The sequence below is a fragment of the Myotis brandtii genome, unplaced genomic scaffold (assembly GCF_000412655.1).
Source record: "Myotis brandtii unplaced genomic scaffold, ASM41265v1 scaffold350, whole genome shotgun sequence".
In the NCBI taxonomy this organism is placed as follows: domain Eukaryota; kingdom Metazoa; phylum Chordata; class Mammalia; order Chiroptera; family Vespertilionidae; genus Myotis; species Myotis brandtii.
Window position 1 is genome coordinate 2,563,150 of NW_005363468.1, and position 18,690 is coordinate 2,581,839.

General features: G+C 36.7%; 1 protein-coding gene across 7 annotated transcripts in view; it reads left to right on the top strand.

Moving 5' to 3' along the window:
* The window catches only part of TBC1D4 (TBC1 domain family, member 4), a 79,956-nt gene that overhangs the window by 30,171 nt on the left and 31,095 nt on the right, over nucleotides 1-18,690 (top strand). For 2 of the 7 annotated variants that reach the window (XM_014544087.1, XM_014544088.1), the window contains exons 8-12: nucleotides 2,055-2,174; nucleotides 10,309-10,383; nucleotides 11,695-11,921; nucleotides 13,503-13,667; nucleotides 18,106-18,129. In XM_014544087.1, coding sequence (XP_014399573.1) covers nucleotides 2,055-2,174; nucleotides 10,309-10,383; nucleotides 11,695-11,921; nucleotides 13,503-13,667; nucleotides 18,106-18,129 — 611 coding nt within the window. The remainder of the gene's footprint in view (nucleotides 1-2,054; nucleotides 2,175-10,308; nucleotides 10,384-11,694; nucleotides 11,922-13,502; nucleotides 13,668-18,105; nucleotides 18,130-18,690) is intronic. The other 5 variants (XM_014544089.1, XM_014544090.1, XM_014544092.1 and 2 more) reach the window with 3 other exon arrangements.

Here is an 18,690-nt window from a genome sequence, read left to right on the forward strand (position 1 = left end):
CATTGAGCACGAAGTTGTGTAGTAACTTTGTGACCAGGAGTGAACATGTGCTCCGTGCAGGCCCTGGAAGTACATACTGGTTTTTAGAGGGCACTTGGAGATTGATGGGGAAATAAGGCTGGAAGGACAGGCAATGGTGAGATGATGAAGAGCCTTCAGTGCTATGCCTTGGTCATTGAAGGATTTCAAGTAAGAGTGTGAGAAGACCAGATTTGTACTTGAAATAGGAAATTTTATTATCACAGTAACAGGCAATTTGTGGAGCAGGTTGGTGGGTGAGGGTGTTGACAGCATTAGGAATAAAGTCACATTCTCAAGTTCGGAGAATTTTACAATAGAATACGTGAGAAGTGATTAATTTAATTTTTGCACAAACTTTTATAACGTGCATACTATTACTAGGCAGTGGTGATAAATAATGATAGCTCTTTTCTGCCATCTAACTATTTAGGAGGAGAAACCAACATGTACTCAAATAAATTAAAATATGGATATAAGGTGTGATTAGTACAATGATATAAGTATTACCAGGCAGAGATAGCATGGGTACACAAATAGATTGAATGGTTCTGTCTTAAAAATTTTGTTTGGGTGAGAGGCCAAACTATAACACGGAGCGGAACTGAGTTCAGGGATATGGGAGGCATGATCATTAGGATGTAGTGTCTGACTGGATAGATATGTAAGGGAAGGGAGAGGGAGGCTTCAAGGTTTCGGATTTAGGGGGACTGGATAAAACAGAGGTAGAAAATACAGAAGGAAGATGAGAGTGGTGTACGGGATGGAAATGAGAAGAGTTTAAGAAATGTGCTTGAGATTTAATTAGAAAAATAGATTAATTAAAAAAAATGGAGGCATTTGAGTTGGTAGTGTAAATGTGGAGAAAATGAGCTTTGGCAGAGATTGAAAGTCAGAGGGGGATGTGTGAGGAACACCCACATTTCAGGCAATGAGTGGATTAACATTGAGCCAGTGAACAAGGCTGAACGGGAATAATGGAGTATAAAGGGGCTTAGAAAGGTTTATTATGGTAGGTGACCAAGGTAGGAGAAAGCTGAAATAAGATCAACAATGGCCAGTGATATAATAGGAAGGTCAAGAGACATAAAGACTAAAATCTTTTTTTTTTTTTCAGAATGTGTTGAGATGTTGTTTATTTAGCTATTTTATTTTTTCCATAGCCATTTATCTCCTTTATGCCCTCTTCCATCTCCAGACCCACCCCACCCCCTGCAATCACCACACTGTTGTCCATGTCAGTGAGTTCTTTCTCTCTTCTTTTTTCTTAGTTGCTTAATCCTCCCCAACACCCTCCCTCCCCACCACTGAGAGCTGTCTGCCTGCTCTCTCTCTATGAGTCTGTAGACTAAAATCTATTAATGGGTTTGCTTACATCAGTCATTGATGGTGATAGTGATGTTGACCAGAAGGACAAAAACAGTGGGTGAGTGGTTACTAGTATGTGCATTTTTTTTTATGTGATGGAGGACACTATAAAGAAAAGATTTTTAACAAATTGTAGTTCCTGCTAATATTTCTTCCCTTTCTGTTTCTCTTTCCCCACCTCCCTCCCTCCCACTCTCTCTAAGAAATCAATGGAAAAAATACCCTCAGGTGAGGATTAACAACAACAACAGCAAAAAAGACAATGGAATTGTAATAGAGGCCATAGAGGAATCCAACTTTCTAGAAAATGCATTGTTTTTTAAACATATTTCCTTGGCAATTTAGGTACTTCAAAAGGGATGGCTATAGTTGATAATCAAAATAACAACAATAAAAACATTTTCAGTGTAATTTTTGTTAAATGCAGATGGAATAAATTAGCAGAAAGAAAAGGCATAAAGAAAAGACCTTATTTCTGTCTTTTTATTACTTACAGTATTAAAAAGTAAATCCCTTTCCTTATAATCTATCTGTTCACAGTGTGGAACCTAAATTATTACTCCTTAATAGAGCTGCAGAAGAATTCTTGTGCTTTTTAATGGCATCTTTAAAGCCTCAATTAACCTTGAGTATTCCCAACTAAAATTTATCTGTTTTTCTTTCTGTAGACTTTTTCAAATAGTACAATCCCGGAAAATGCGACAAGCAGTGGAAGGTTCAAACTTGACGTTCTGAAAAATAAAGCTAAGAGATCTTTAACTAGCTCCCTGGAGAATATCTTTTCAAGGGTAAGAGTACACTGAGACCCTTTTAATATCTGTGTTCTTTACTAGTAATTGCTTTGCTTCATTCTCAACTGACTCACAGAAAAGTCCTTTTTTAAAAAACAACAAAAACTACTATGATAACTATAATTTTGTTAACACTTATTTAAAATAATCTCTCAGACTAAATTTCATTCTCAGACATAGATTTATTCTGATTATTATAATATCTGAATTTCAGTAATAGAGATTTATTAGTGAAGATATATATGTATAGAAAAGGGAAAATAGAATATTGACGCCCAATACTAAAGTAACTTTTTAATCATTTGCCACATAAAGTTATAAAGAAATCCTTCTTTTGCTCATTTTAGGAGCTGATATGCAGTGCTGAAAATGTTGAGTATAAGTGAACGGAAATTTATGTATTCCTTTTAGTAAATTTGGAGGGAGAACATAGTCTATTTAAAAATAAGCAAAGTGATTCCTATTCCCCTTCATTTTCTTCTTCCTGAACAGTTCAGTCCTAATGCTGTTAGTGAGATCAAGCAAGGAAGGTAGGTGTCTTGGGGTTGGAGGGCAGGGGAACCGCAGTGGCTCAGAGCAGAGTGACAGTGACCAGTGGGTGCTGTGTGTGGGGTGGCCCAAGGCAGCATGTGGGAACCAGAGTGTGGTGAGGAGGGTGTCAGCTTAGGAAATTGCAGCCTGAGTTGGTGAGGAGGGTGTCAGCTTAGGACATTGCAGCCTGAGTTGGTGAGGCCCAGTGCAGGGTGTCAGAGCCAGAGTGGAGAGGAGAAAGCACTCATGGTGCCTGATACAAGGAGTTAGAGTCTGTGCAGGGTGGGGATGACGACCATGCCTGGGGGGGGCAGTCTGAGCATGGGTGTTGGAACCTGAGTAGGATGGGGAGAGTGTCTGTGAGGTGACAGTTGTGGAGACCAATTGCACAGAGGGGACTGATCAAAGATATAATGTATTAAGATAGTGGGATGTTGGGAGAAAAGAATTACAAATATGCAAAGGGAGGAAGTTATAATGAATTCTGTGTTGTTGGATTCAACTCAGAAGTAACAGCATGGAATCTTGGTTATCTATCTATCTATCTATCTATCTATGAATCATCTATCTATCATCTATATATATTTTTGAGGAATAGAATTTTATATATTATACATATAATATATGTATTGGCACATGTGTGTAAATGTGTACATATGGTCTCTGGCTCTGTCCACTGATAGGAGCTGAGACCAGCTTTTCTACAAATAATATCAGATAATGAATTAAGTCTTGCTGGGTGATAACTAATACCCAGATTTGGGTTTCTATATATCATTCTGCAAGAGACAACCATGATCCTGGGAGAAATGGCTAGTTCCAGGATTGTAGGGAAAGTACAAGATAAGACCAGAGTATCTTGGTAATCTAGCTAGTAAGGAAGTGCTCAAAGATAGATGCTGCTATGTCATCCTCTATAATAAAAGGGTAATATGCAAATTGACCCTAATGGTGGAACAACCAGAACACCTGCTCGACCAGTCACTATGAGACACACTGATCACTTCTTTGTCCCTTCCCCTGGCCGTCAGGCTCCGACCACCCGATGGCGAATGGGGAACCGGGGTGGGTGGGTGGGAGGGCGGGGCCAGCTTTGGGCAGCCAGGGAAGATGGCCCTGATTACAGGCCAGGCCTAGGGACCATACCTGCGCACAAATTTCGTGCGCTGGGCCTCTAGTAAAGACATAAAAACCGTGAAGGGCTCCCAGTGGTGATCCCTGAGACAATATGAGCATCAAAATGGATGATAGCAACAGATGAATCTGTTGCATAACATAGGAAACCATGAGTCTATTCTGATATGAAAAATAAATGAATACATTGAGAGTTTGAACAGTATTTAATTAATACTGTTTACAAAGAGGAAAATAGTAAGTTTAAAATGGAGTAATGAAATTGAACATCATCAGCAATGGGACATCTGATACAAAGAATACTTGGGTGGTATTTCTGCTAAAGGGGCAGAACCTGAACCTGATCATGAAGAAATATCAACAAACTCAAGTTTTTCTCTACTAGAGGGCCGGTGCATGGATTCGTGCACTGGTATGGTCCCTTGGCCTGGCCTGCGGGGATTGGGCTGAAACCAGCTCTCTGACATCCCCTGAGGGGTCCCAGATTTTGAGAGGGCGCAGGCTAGGCCGAGGGACCCCACTGGTGCTGCACGATCGGGACCGGGAAAAGACTGCGGGAGGTTGGCCGGCTGGGGAGGGACCACAGGAGGGCTCCAGCGCGTGTCTGACCCATCTTGCTCAATCCCAGCAAGCTAACCTACTGGTCAGAGTGTCTACCCCCTGGTGGTCAGTGCGTGTCATAGTGACTGGTCGAACTGTCGAACAAACGGTCGGGCACTTAGCATATTAGGCTTTTATTATATAGGATAATCCACAAAATAATCAATAGCCTGTTATCTTCAAGAGTGTCAAGGTCAAGAAAGTGCAATAGCATTAGGACATTGTAACTTCTGATATATAGTGCTCTTATTTTTTTAATTTTGCTAGAAATCAAAATACTTTTTTAGGTATTTTTCTTAATGGTTGAGATTCTTCTAAGTCTATCAAAAGCCCCACAGCAAGCATGGAGCTTTCGGTGCTTTTATTTTATCACCAGACATAGAATCTAGAAAAAGAGGATCTAGGAGATTACTCAGAAGTGTGTTCATGCAACTTTTCATAAAATTTTACCACCTTATTTTCTTCAAAATGTATTAATTAGCTATGTTCTTTCTCCTCCCTCCCACCCTCCTTCCCTTCCTCTCTCCCTCTCTACCTCCCTCCCTCCCTCCCTCCCTCCTTTCCTTCCTTCCTTCCCTCCCTCCTCCCCTCCTTATCTTCCCTCCCTCCCTCCCTCCTCTCTTTCCCCTGTCTCCCATGGTGTGTTGGTGAGAATTTTAATAGAAAGTCCATTTAGATAGATGGTCAGGGGACGTGAATTCAAGACCTGGCCCTAGCAGATTTTATATTTTTGGACAAATTACTTACCTTCTCTAAGCTATAGTTTCCCCATTTATGAAACAGGCATACTACTATCAGCTTACCTCACATTACTGTGAGGATGAACTGTCAGTATATTAGGAAAGTATCACATTATAGATATGAAGTGGTCCAAACAGTGGGAGCTCTGAAACCTGTCCATTTACCAAATGACAAAGGATATGTAGAGTTCCTCTCTTAATCCAGCTAGTACTTTGGCATTCTGCACAATACCTGCACCGCTGTCTTTGAAGTGCCACTTCGTAGCTTTGAATGACGGTAATGACACTTTAAGCAAGAGCACAGCCAGTCTATTTTGATCAAGGTGGATACTGTAGCTTTTATTGTCACAAATGCCGCCAAGTGTCATAAATTACGTGACCAAACAAGGTCTTTGCTTGCACCATGTGCAGCAGAATGGACTTACTGGGAAGGTTGGCAGCTACCCATGTTGTATCAAAGGTTACATAGAGAAGGGGTTTTGTGTACTTCTAAAATTTGTCTGTTTTTTTTTCTCTTTGAATAAAAAGTAGAAAATTGACACTTCAGTCTTAAAGTTCAACTCATAATTACTGTCATTTTTAAATGTAAAAATATTTTACTTAACTGACTGTAATTGTTTATGAAATAGGATACATTTTTAAATAGCTGAGAAGCTCAGATCCCTGATAATCAAAAAGTGGGTCCAAGGGAAAAGGCTTGACACATGTATTACCAAATCACAATACAGTAAAACTGAAACAGTTGTCTGTTCAGAGGTGAAAAGACAGTCTTGTATTCTGATTGTTTGTTGCTTTTTCTCAAGTTGAAGCTTTCCAAAAGAGAATATTTATGAATATATTTATTAATATACATATTTCTAAAAAAGGACTATAAATTAAAGTGTGAGTCATTGGAAAACAGTCTTCATTTCATGCTTTCTCCAGATTAATATCCATTGTCCTTACTTGTTGAAAATGTGTGAATAATTAAAACAGTAAGTAAGTTTTCTTTTTTTTTTTTTTTAACCTGGGTTGCAGTTTCCAACTCCGGCCTCAGTTGGGGCATGGAGGCAACCAATATATGTGTTGTTGATGTTTTTCTCTCTCTCTTTCTCCCCGCCTTCCCCCCATCCCTTTCTCCCTTCCTTCCACTCTCTTTAAAAAGCAATGGAACAAATATACTCGGGTGAGGATTAATAAAAAACAAAACAAAGCAAAGAAAGAATTATCAGGTCCAAAACAAATGTCAATAGTGCCAAGATTTAAAAATTCTGATCTCAGGCATTTGGTCAAGAACATGATAGAAATGTACTGATTGGGTGAAGTGCTTGCTTAAAAAAAAAGTGTCTTTAAATTCTTCAGGGAGTATTATAATTGAGCCTGATGGACATATTCATCAGCTGTCATGTTCCTCATCCTATTACCTTTTTCTTGGAATATTAAAGGACATTAAAAACCAAAAAATAATAATGATAATAGAAGAAAAGCAATGTATTCAATTAGATGAAGAATAAAGAAACCCTTTGTAAGTATGATGGAAATAATTAGTGCTTAGATGAAAGTTTACAGCACTAAATGTCTATGTTAGAAAGAAGAAAGGTACAAATTTAATAATCTAAGTTTAAACCTTAAAAAGCTGGAAAAGCCATACAATGAAATATAGATAAAAAGAGATGAAGTACTGATATATGCTACAAGATGGATGAACCCCCAACACCTCAGTAAGTTTTTTTTTTGTACACACATATACATGCACACGCAATACATGGATAAAATACCTCTGTGAGTAAAATGTGTGACTTAAGTTGCTATTATAATAATGCAAATGGTTCAATACCCATCTTACTACTTTTACTATTGTGAGCAAATAACCTGTTTAAGATAACCAGGCAGGTTGGCAGGTAAGCAGCAGCTAAACTAATTGCAGAAAGTGACTTGGTCTTTATAATATTTACCTCTTGGCCACACACAGTTACCCAGTCCTTTATCATCCGCAAATATAGTTTATTATTGGAAGTATGACATGTTATAGTATAGAACTGAAGAACTGAAATAACCTTGATCAGATTCTAGGCAGTTGCATAATTACACTTAACCAATGAAGGCTAGTTAGTTTTATTTGTAATTCTGATCTTCACAAAGCTCTATCTTCAGGGAGGAGTATTGAGTAAGAGCTCAAGAGCTTCACTTTTAAATTGTGGTTCCTGGGTTCAAATCGATGCTTTGTCCTTTAACTAGCGGTGTAAGCTTTGGCAACATAATCATATCAGAGCTTCAGTCTCTTCATCTGTAAAGTTGAGCTAAAAGCTACACCTCCCTCACATAATTTTTGTGAGGAATAAATGAGATAATGCAGTGTAAAATGCTTAATAGAGTACATAGCACACGATAAGCATGCATCTCTTAATTTTATTGCTTATGTAATTGTTATTTAGAGAGCCACCAGTAACCTAAAACTATAAGTAACATACATAGGTAAGAATAAATATTGCTTCTATGAAACAAGTTAGGATACCATAAATATAAAATAGTCAATTGAGAACAAAAAAGAACTCTTAAAACTTTCTGATAATAGACATAAAAAGAAAAAGTCAATAAAAGTCTAGGAAGCTAGAGTTAAAAAAATCTTCAAGAAAGTAAAGCAAAATGGTAAAGAGATGGAAAATAGGAGAACAGGGTAAAAAGTCAAAAGATTAGTCTGAAGATCCAATAGCCAAATGGTAGGAGTTTCAGAAAGGGAAAGTGCATGCAGAAATTTTCAAAGAAATCATTTCAGAAATTTCCCAGAGCTAATGGGCATGTTTCCGGACTTAATGGGCTCAGAATACGTACAATAGAACGACTGAATAAAGCCATGCCAAGGCCCATGGTTGTGAAACTTCAGAACGCCCGAGGGTAAACTTAGAATCAGTTCCAGAGAGAGATAGCAGGCCATACAAAGGCTCAGTCACAATGGCATTAGTCTTCGGTGCCAGGAGGCACTTGAGCAATGCTCGCATTGTGAAGGAATGTTTGTAATCAAAATTATATATCCAGCCAAACTGTTAATGAAATATAAGTGTAGAGTAATGACATTTACAGACATGTAAGTTAAAAAAAACTATTTCTCAGTCTCCCTTTTTCAGAAAGCACTTGGACTAGGTGATCTACCAAAATGCAGAAGGAAACTGAGAAAGAGGAAGACCTGGGATCACAGAAACAGAAATTCCAACATAGGGTAGCATTAAAAGATATTTCTAGGTTCATAGTGAAGGAAAATACTGGGCAGATCTGTTTAGCAAGCCTACATTGCAGCCAGTCCAGACTGGGGCAGGAGACAGAGGCCTTCATAATGGGTAACTCAAATGAAAAGAAAAAATGTAATTGATAGATTATGGGTTGTTTGACCCTACTGAGATCTGTTGGTGACTTTTGTAATACATCAGTGATCGCTAACTCTTTGAAAAACAAATTGCACAAGTTATAAGTTGTAGTAATAGTCAAATATATAGCTCAGCTGCAAACACTATTTACAAAGTCATAATAATCTAATCCAGTGGTTCTCTACCTGTGGGTCGCGAACAATGAAAATACATCCTGCATATCAGATATTTACATTATGACTCATAGCAGTAGCAAAATTACAGTTATGAAGTAGCAACGAAAATAATTTTATGGTTGGAGGTCACCACAACATGAGGAACTGTATTAAAGGGTCGCGGCATTAGGAAGGTTGAGAACCACTGAATCACACATTATTGTTTTAACTGAAACCTATGATATAACTATTAAGAGAAGAGGGAAAGAGAGAGTGTGTGTAGGGGTGGGTAATGAAGTAAGAATACTAAAGTCTCACTTCCGAAGGAGGAAGTGAATAAATAGTGCCTAAAGCGGAAAGCTTAGGAATAGTAATATAAGCTGAATACCAGAAGCAAGTATTTGAATGCACTTTCAAGTATTTGCTTTTGGAGAATGAGATTCAGTGTGTGAGAGAGGGGGGCGGGGTGGTGACTGTCATTTCTCATTTTCAGCTTGGTAGCACAATTTGGCTTTTGAAATTTTGTGCAGATATTAATTTGATTAAAAATTCAAATGAAATTTAACACTCTTCCCTCCAAAAATTAAACCCAGGAAAGTATGGCCACAAAACATTAAAACTGTAAACTGCTGTACAAATATCATGTGTTTTTTATCTTGCAGAGTTTGTATCACATGGTTTGTATTTCTAGTTATTCTTTTTAGAGCTTTTCCATGGGTTTGGAGTTACATGGAATGCCTCAGTCTGTGGTGTGTCTCTTAAGACCTTCTGTATGATGTGGTGCCCAGCCTGCCCTTCCATCCTCTTTCCTTCAAAAGTTGGCTCCAGTTTCTTCCTGTATGAAGTGAGGGAAATACAGGGTGGGGCAAAAGTAGGTTTACAGTTGTTCGTATGGGAAGTAATACAATAATTAATAAGTAATAATACAAGAATAAACTCCCATACTCACAACTGTAAACCTACTTTTGCCCAACCCTGTATATAAGATGATCTCTTAGGTTCCTCTTTCTTAGACCATCTATGAGATCTACACCAAAGGTATGTGAAAAGAAAAATAAGATCCAATGCTCACCAATATTGAAGTGGACTGTTATTTAGTCTTTTTTAGAGAATAATCCTTTATTGAAGTTGTTTTGGATTATGGAATAATGAATGAAGCTCAAATCCATACATTTTAGGATTCAGTTTTCTTAACCTGTGTCTGTTATAATCCTGCAATGTGAATTATGATGTTGCTGCTTGGTCGTAGGAAGGTTGTATGTATTAAACCATGTGGTGGTTAGATGTGCTGTGCCTTCCAGTTTGTGTTTATCTACATGACACACAAAGTTAATGGGACTCTCTCACACTGATTGTGGGGATGAAAAATGTTTAACCTTGTAACCAAAATGACTCCAAAAAGCTTGGTCTGCTATCTAGTCATCTAAAGCCTGAGTTAAGAATACTGGAAATAGATGGTGAATAGTTCTATTTACTGTGCTGCAATGGCTCTTAATACTGCCAAGAAAATTGAGTGAACCACAAAAGGGATCAATTTAATGCTAACGTAAAGAGCCAACTGCTTTTTATAGTAGTTTTAAAGTAAAAATTCAGACCATCTGAATGCTTTAACTTTATTCTCTTCACTTAGGGAGCTAACAGAATGAGAGGGCGGCTTGGAAGTATGGACAGCTTTGAACGGGCAAACAGTCTTGCTTCAGAGAAGGTAGGCAAGCAGACACGCCCCCCCTCCCCTATTTTTTTTTTTTTACCACTAATTGGGACTTGGCACAAACCAACACTGATATGGTAATTTGTGTGCTTGGTTATTTTGTTCTGAGTCATTTATGATTTAAGAAAATATATTTGAGGCTTTATTGTTTTAAATAAGAAGATTCTGGATATGAGCATGTTGCTCTTTACTCAGCTGAAGTTTTCCCATGTGAGATAGAACATACCCCTTGCAGACTAACTCTGCTCTGTCAGGCCGCTTACTATTCAGAGCTAGTATGAGGAAAGTATTTGAGCAACCATTGCCCCAAAGCCATAGAAAAATGAGCCATGGAATTACTGCACTTGTGTAGCGCTCTTGTTATCTTTTGTTTTCTCTCCATGTTACCCCCCTCCATTTTTATCCATTTTAACTGCAACATTATGCTCTTTATCTCATAGACAATTCTCAGTAGGGTTGATTTCCTGTTTCCTTCCTGTATCATGCAACATGGAACCTGAGGCATATGCAACCTATTTATTAGTGAAAAAAATATTAAAATATTTTTTTATTAAACTTTCTGTTGATAAAATTGAGGACTTGGTTCAGCTGTGAGTCTTTTAGCCCTAACTCATGTTTATTAAGCTAAGCATTTCTACAGTGGTGATTGTTCTGGAGAGTATAAACAGCATACCTGTCTAAATTGAAAGATTTATGAAGTCTACACATGCAATATGAGATGCATTCCAGCATAACTCACTTCTCATTCATTTCCTGTTTTTCATGTCTTTTAAAAAATGTACTATCAGGGGACATGTAGTTGGATAGAAACATTCGTGGTGAAGGAAGACACTTAACAGGCTCTATTTTATTTCCCTGAAGGCTCTGCCACCAGACTTGGACACTTAAACGTTGTGATATTGTTTTGAGAGTACAGGAAGCATGCAACTGACATGTCACGGAAATCAGTAGATACGTAAACGCAGACTCCACCCTTTTTTTTTTTTGTCATGATCTCTTTTCATCTTTCTGGCAACAATGAGAAATGCTACAGCATTTTACCACAAAGCGTTAGGGAAAAGAATACCTTTTCTTATCATCCCTTTCGCTTTCTGGCCTATCTTTACTGGTGCTGCTATCAGAAGAAATGGGTTGTGGTGATACTGATTAGCCTTCAGCATGGATCCAATGAAAAAAAAAACAACCCACCAGCTTTGTGTTGACTCAGGAGGAAGAAGAGGTGCCCTGTCCTTTCTGAGCTCTGTGTGGACAGGTCTGCCATGATCTCTGTGGGAAAGAAAGACCTCACTTCTGCTTGCTTCTCAGGACTACTCACCGGGAGACTCTCCGCCAGGGACGCCCCCAGCCTCCCCACAGGCCTCAGGTTGGCAGACGTTCCCTGAAGAGGATTCTGACTCCCCACAGTTTCGAAGACGGGCACACACGTTCAGCCACCCGCCATCAATCACCAAGAGAAAGCTGAATTTGCAGGATGGGAGGGCTCATGGGATGCGCTCCCCTCTCCTGAGGCAGAGCTCCAGCGAACAGTGCAGGTGAGTCCAGACCTCTCTCTCTGCAGTGGGAAGTAAAGTTCTCCTCCCAACCTGTTTTGATCATGGTGGAGTCAAGATTTGTTGTGACTTCATGCTGTAGCCTACCTGTAGTTTTTAGAAAGACCATCAAAATTAATTGAATGATAAAGACCTTAGTTACTAGGTGAAACAAGGCAAGATTGAAGGCATACCCAGAGAGCTGAGTTAAAGCATTTTGGATGGAAACTTTTTTTTCCAGAAAAACAGAGGAAGCAAGATATTACACATGTGGTTTCGCCTGAATAACCTGCTGACAGGACATGTTATCAGTGTCTTCTTGATCACTTAATGAAACAAAGTCAGCAAATTCATAAAATAACAGAGCAGCAGAGCTCTCTTGGGGGCCTACAGTAAAATACAAGGGTTCAAAAAAATCACCTAAATTACCTTCATGCATGAGACAAAAAGTAACTATATTTTATTTCATAATAAATTAAAGCCAAATAAGAAAATTGTTAAAAATTTTATCTTGAATAACATGATCTCTATAAAGAATACACACAGCCTAATTGACAGGAAGTAGCCATAGGAATTACTTTACATGGTTATTTAAAAACATAACTCAGCCAAATTGTTGGCATTTGATAAGAAATAATAACGGGGGTAAATCTGGAGTAGTAGAATTTTTATATGTCTTACTGTGTAATACAAATCAGAATTTATATCCTAGAACTAATTTTGTTTTTCTTCTTTCCCTGTGAGTTTGATATGGGAAACATGGTCTGGTAGAGATCCCAGTCGAAGAAAATAAAAACAAAAACCAGAATGCTAAATGAAAAGAGGTTAAATTTTACATTGTTATCAAGATTTTTTTTTTATGATCACTTTATTTATATTTTCAGGAAAAATTATTTTTAAGAATTTAAAATATTATTTTAAACTAGAAATGATATCTATTCTTCCCTATGCTTTCTACATTTTATAATGTATAAGCTCAGATAATTTCTATCGATATAAAAAGATGCTGTTTGTATTGTTGTAAAAACATGCTAGGAAAAGAATCTTCTAAAAATAAAAAGACCTATGCTGGCGATTTAGGGCTTCATATATAACCATGGCTGTAGGAAAGAATATGGACATAAATGTTTGTTAGGCCAAAGATATGATTCCAGCAGCCAAACATGTTGTCCTTAAATTGTTAGCAGAGTTTATGTCTTTAAAATAGTGAAGTCTTTGAACTACTGATAATCGTTTTTTCCTTCTGGAACTTGTTTCCTGTAATTTTTTGTGCTTTCCTATTTTTTTTCCCCCTTAAAGTATCTTTTGCATGGAAAAACAAACACTGTTTGTCCTAAAATTGTTAAGAAACTGTTAGTAGAGACAAACACAGGAGGAATTCAATTTGTGAAAGGGTGAAACAAGGTCATACTTTTAAATAGAGAGAACTGCATGTCCCCTGACCCCTACCATAAGATGCAGCCCTGAGCCTTTAAAGGATAGATTACATGAATAACACGAACTTGTTTATATACTTTTTCATAGTGAATGAAGACTTTGCCAAAATATAAATTAAGACCAATCTGCTGTGTTTTCTGTACTCAGCATTCTTCCATCCGCTCGGCGCATGCACAAGGAGAGTAACTCTTCCTCCAGCCTTCCAAGTCTGCACACTTCCTTCTCTGCCCCTTCCTTCACTGCCCCCTCTTTCCTGAAAGGCTTTTACCAGAATTCAGGTAGACTGTCCCCACAGTATGAAAATGAAATCAGGTGAGATCAGTGTCCTCTGTTTGCAAAGCAACATTTTCCACAGTGTGATATACTGATGTGTTACTAAAGAGTGGCTAATTTTGGAGTGACTTTTATGCATCCTTATGTTGTGCTTGTTCTAATCTATTTCTAATATATTGGTTTTTCATTCCACTTAATTTTATTAAGAAAACTTTTACAACCAGCGTTTTGAAACTTTTAAAGCCAGCTTTTTGGGTACATGGTAATCTTTTAAAATTATTATTATTTTTGTACTACTTGTTTGTGTCTTTGCCTTGGGCCCCAGAGTCTAAGCTTTGTTCTTGTTTGGAACAAGACTTAGTGCTAACACATGCTAAGCAAACCTCTCCTGTTCTTGCCTTTTTTTTTTTCTTTTTCTTCTTAGCCTTTCTGGACATATCTTATGGAATCCAAAAGCCACTGATTTAAACAATTGTACTAAAGTGATGGATATAATATATTTTTACTTTTAAGTATATAGAATATTTCCTAGGCATTTCTTTGATTTTTCAATGACAAGGACTCACTTCTCTGAATCTCAGTGTAAGTCACATAATGGGTACAGCATCATGTTGACAGCAACACTCTCATGAGAGATCTCTTGAATTTTGTAGATATTTGAGTTTGTTGGGTTACCAATATTGAAAATGAATAGCCTTTAAGTTTTGTTCTTTGCTCTTATAGTGACACAAAATTAGATGTAGTGATTTTGGAAAACTGGCTTTTAAAAACTTTGAAATTACGAACTCTTACTGATCATTCATATTCTTAGTGGGATGTTCCTCCCTTTGGAAAGAGGTGGTTAAGTTGGGAAGTCTTCTAAGGGGATTGCTGTTGGCTTAGAAGCTTATGAGATTGATTCATTCCTGTTTTTATGCATGGCTTGGAGCATTCATTTGTATTGCTATATAGTATTCCATTTAATACACCACAACTTACCCATTCTCTTGATGGGGCATTTGAGTTGTTTTGAGTAGTTTGATAATTGGCAATTCTTGCACTCAAGGAGAGGAATACATGCTATCAGTCAGCCTGAGTGCCGCTAAAATCTTCTGTGTGCTTTTGGCTTCCTTTTCTTTAGATTTAGGAAATCCCCAAAGTTAACATATATACCCTCAGTAATTAGTTAAATTAGACTCTTCCTTAAATTATCTCTATCTTTTGTCCATGTGTGCCAATATTTTTCACTCCAACAAAGATTACTAATATTGGATTAATGAACTTTTGAATCTGAACTCTTCTCTGAATTAGTACATGTTCAAGCATTGAATTTCTAGTGAAGAAGTTGATGAAGAATTGATCTTAAAAGGCTTTTTTTAGGGAAAACCTTAGGGGAGAAATTTTAAAGGAAGTTAGCCATAAAATACAATATAATATATATGTAGAATATGTAATGAATTTAGAGAACCAAGAATGTGCACACTTAAAAATATCAGTTTGCCTTATCTCTATAGTACTACCTACTAATAAGAATACAACACTTCCAGTGAACTCTATTTGCAGTTTTTTATTGTTATATTACTTAAAGTAAGCATTTGGGGAATCACAGTTTCCTTCCAGAAACAAAACCAGGCCTGAAAGTGACAATGAAGCTAGCTATTAAGAAGGTCAAAGGTTAGCTGTGAATAGGATGTTGTAGAGTACAAAATCAGTGACTTTTAAAAGATTATTTATAGTGCTTAATATAAGGTTATATGTTTATCTTGAGTAGTTTCTTCTTAGATGTGTGTACAAGGTGTCCCCCCCAAAAATGTATACACACTTTAAAAGCTGATAGCTTAATTTTGAAAATGAAATGTATTTTCATAAATACTGCCTTTGTAATTATTCAAAGTGTGTATATACATTTTTTGAACACCTGGTATTATTCTTTCTCATAGCTTCCTTTAGCTCTCTAATTTCATTTTAGTAGAAGGATATTGCAGTCCAGAAGGCAATTATATGTTCATTTTGCATTGAAAAATGTCACCTTTTTGCTTCTATCTTATTTAAAGTGCTCTGTATAAACATGAAGAGAACTTATAAATTTGTAGAATCATTAAACATTTTGCTATTTTTTTGTACTTTGTAATGTTTTCTTGGCTCTGAAAAATTCTTAAAATCAGAAAGCACTTTCTATACTTTTGTATGCTTTTTCATAATTTGTATGCATGGAATCAATAGGCTAAAAAGACACTTAAATTTTTTTCATTGAAGTATTTTTACTGGTATTAAAATATAACCATACAGCTCATCAGAGTGAACATTCCGTGTAACCACTGCCTGGTCACTGCCAGCAGCCCTGCAGCTCCTCTCTTTTTCCCACCAACCAGCATGCCTATCCTGACCTCAAATACCATAGCTCAGTTTTGCCTGGTTTTGAACTTTATTTAAATAGAACAATACAGTATAAATTCTTTTATATCTGGCTTCTTTCATGAACATTAGTTTGTGACATTTATTCCTGTTTTTATGTGCACTTTAGTTTATTCATATATATTGCTGTATAGTAGTATTCCATTTAATGCTAGATTTATCCACTCTTTTACAGATGGACATATGGATTATTTTTATTTATTTATTTACTAGAGGCCCGATGCACGAAATTCATGCAAGAGTAGGCCTTCCTTCCCCTGGCTGCCCGCACCAGCTTCCCTCTGGCCGCCAGCAGGCACCCGGGACCCGGGCTTCCCTTGCAGCCCCAGCTTTGTCAGGAAGGTTGTCTGGAAGGATGTCCAGAAGGATGTCCGGTCTAATTAGCATATTACGCTTTTATTATTATAGATTTTGCTTTTAAAGAGTAATGTCCTTGATATTATTGTATATGTCTTTAGCTGTATATTTCTATGTATTATTGATGACACAGTCATAAAGCTGTCAGACAAAATTAACTTTTAATAGGTTTATTTCAATGAGTAAGTCACTTAGACATAAATTGACTAGTTACAATTTTGAAGAGAGTGTTTTTAAATTTGTATTTAAAAATATGAAAAGGGTAGTGGTTGTACGCTAATTACCATGTTTCTCTTTTATTAGTGTAGATTTTGCTTTTAAAGAGTAATGTCCTTGATATTATTGTATATGTCTTTAGCTGTATATTTCTATGTATTATTGATGACACAGTCATAAAGCTGTCAGACAAAATTAACTTTTAATAGGTTTATTTCAATGAGTAAGTCACTTAGACATAAATTGACTAGTTACAATTTTGAAGAGAGTGTTTTTAAATTTGTATTTAAAAATAATACCAAGTTTACAGGAAAGTGCAAAAATATATGGAGGACTTCTGCTAACTCTTTACCCAGATTCATCAGTCTTTAATATTTGCCCCACTTGCTTTATCATTCTCTCTGTTCATTTACATAGGAATATATACATGCATACATGTAGACATTTTAAAATTCTAACCCATTTGTGAATAGGTTGCATACATCATGTCCCTTTACTTGAAATAGTTTAGTGTGTACCAGTATTTCCTCTGAAGGAGGAGAGTCAGGAGTGTGGTTTTAATCCACTGACTTCAGAACTCTACATCTCTCATCATCACTACTTTCAGAGAGAACATCATACTGACACAGTTACCATGACATCTGGAACTACTCAGAATATCGAGGGGAGGAGGTTCATAATACTATGAATTACAGTTTCCTTTCACTTGGGTATATCCTACTGGTTTTATAGAGTGGGTCTCTAAATATGCATCATCAAGTGAGGGAGAGAATAGGTTAGATGCATATAGGGTAACAAATACTACTTTTTAGAAGGCATATTAATTTGAAACTTGAAATTCAGACTAGGCATCCTTTTCTAGGACCACTACTTGAATTATTAAAAAGATGTCAGGTTACTGTTTTTAACAGGCCGAGAAAAAGGAGCAAAGATATTTTTAATGTCATGATTTATTGATTAGTAGGTTCACTTGCACGGCATTAAAAAGGTAAAGGAAAGGGAATAAGTGTATGCTTTGAATACCTTACTTCAAATTAATTTTTTAAAGTTTAATTTTATTTCATTGTTTAGTAGCTAAACTATAATTGTCTGTAATGATACAGTATATTTATATACTATCCATTTATCAAATGTGTAATATGTCTTTTCTATCAACAGGCATCTTATTCCTCCTTATTGCTTCTCAGCTTTTAAGGCTATAATTAAAAATTATTCATATTGAAGTTCATTTGTCAAAAGTAAAATGATAGTCATTTCTACTTACTTATAAATCTTCAATGATAAAGTAAGATTTTGTTGATGAAGTACTTTGTTAGACAGTTTTGGTTCTCTGTAGTTCTCTCGTATTTACTGACAAAAATAGTATAATCACTCATTTTGGTTCATTATTGAAATAGCCTTATTTATGCATTATTGACTTATGGGAATGCCTTTTTATTCTAAATCCTGATTTTGGACATATGTCTCTTTCTTTGTGCTAATGTCATTCCTTGTTTTCCTGTTGAACTAGACAGGACACTGCTTCAGAATCAAGGTGATTAGAGGTCTAAATATTTTCATTTAAAAAAATTTTGTAAGTTCTTCCAACTGAATATCAACATTAGTTTAAAAGCAGTTTTGGCTGTCTCCTGAATGCATGCCATCATTCTGGTGCTATGAGGGTTACACAGTAGAAAAAATATGACACATGGTATAATCAAAGATCCCAGATGACCATAGGAAATCCTGTTTCTACTCTATTCCATGTTGAGATTTCCTTAGAACTGTGCTGTATCCTTCAAGCGAAGCCTAATTTTAATTTTGAATTATTAGAATTAGAACATATAAATTGCTTATATGAACTAGTTTACAGGTACATATATACATATAAATAATTCATTCTAAATCCCAAGAAGATGCAGAAATAAGAACCTACTCATTCAATTGACTATGGTTTTGACCCGAAGAGGATTATTAATCTACTAGAGGCCTGGTGCACTAAATTCGTGTATGGGAGGGGGGACTCCTCAGCCCAGCCTGCACCCTCTCCAATCCGGGACCCCTCGGACATCCCTCTCACAATCCGGGACTGCTGGCTCCTAACTGCTCACCTGCC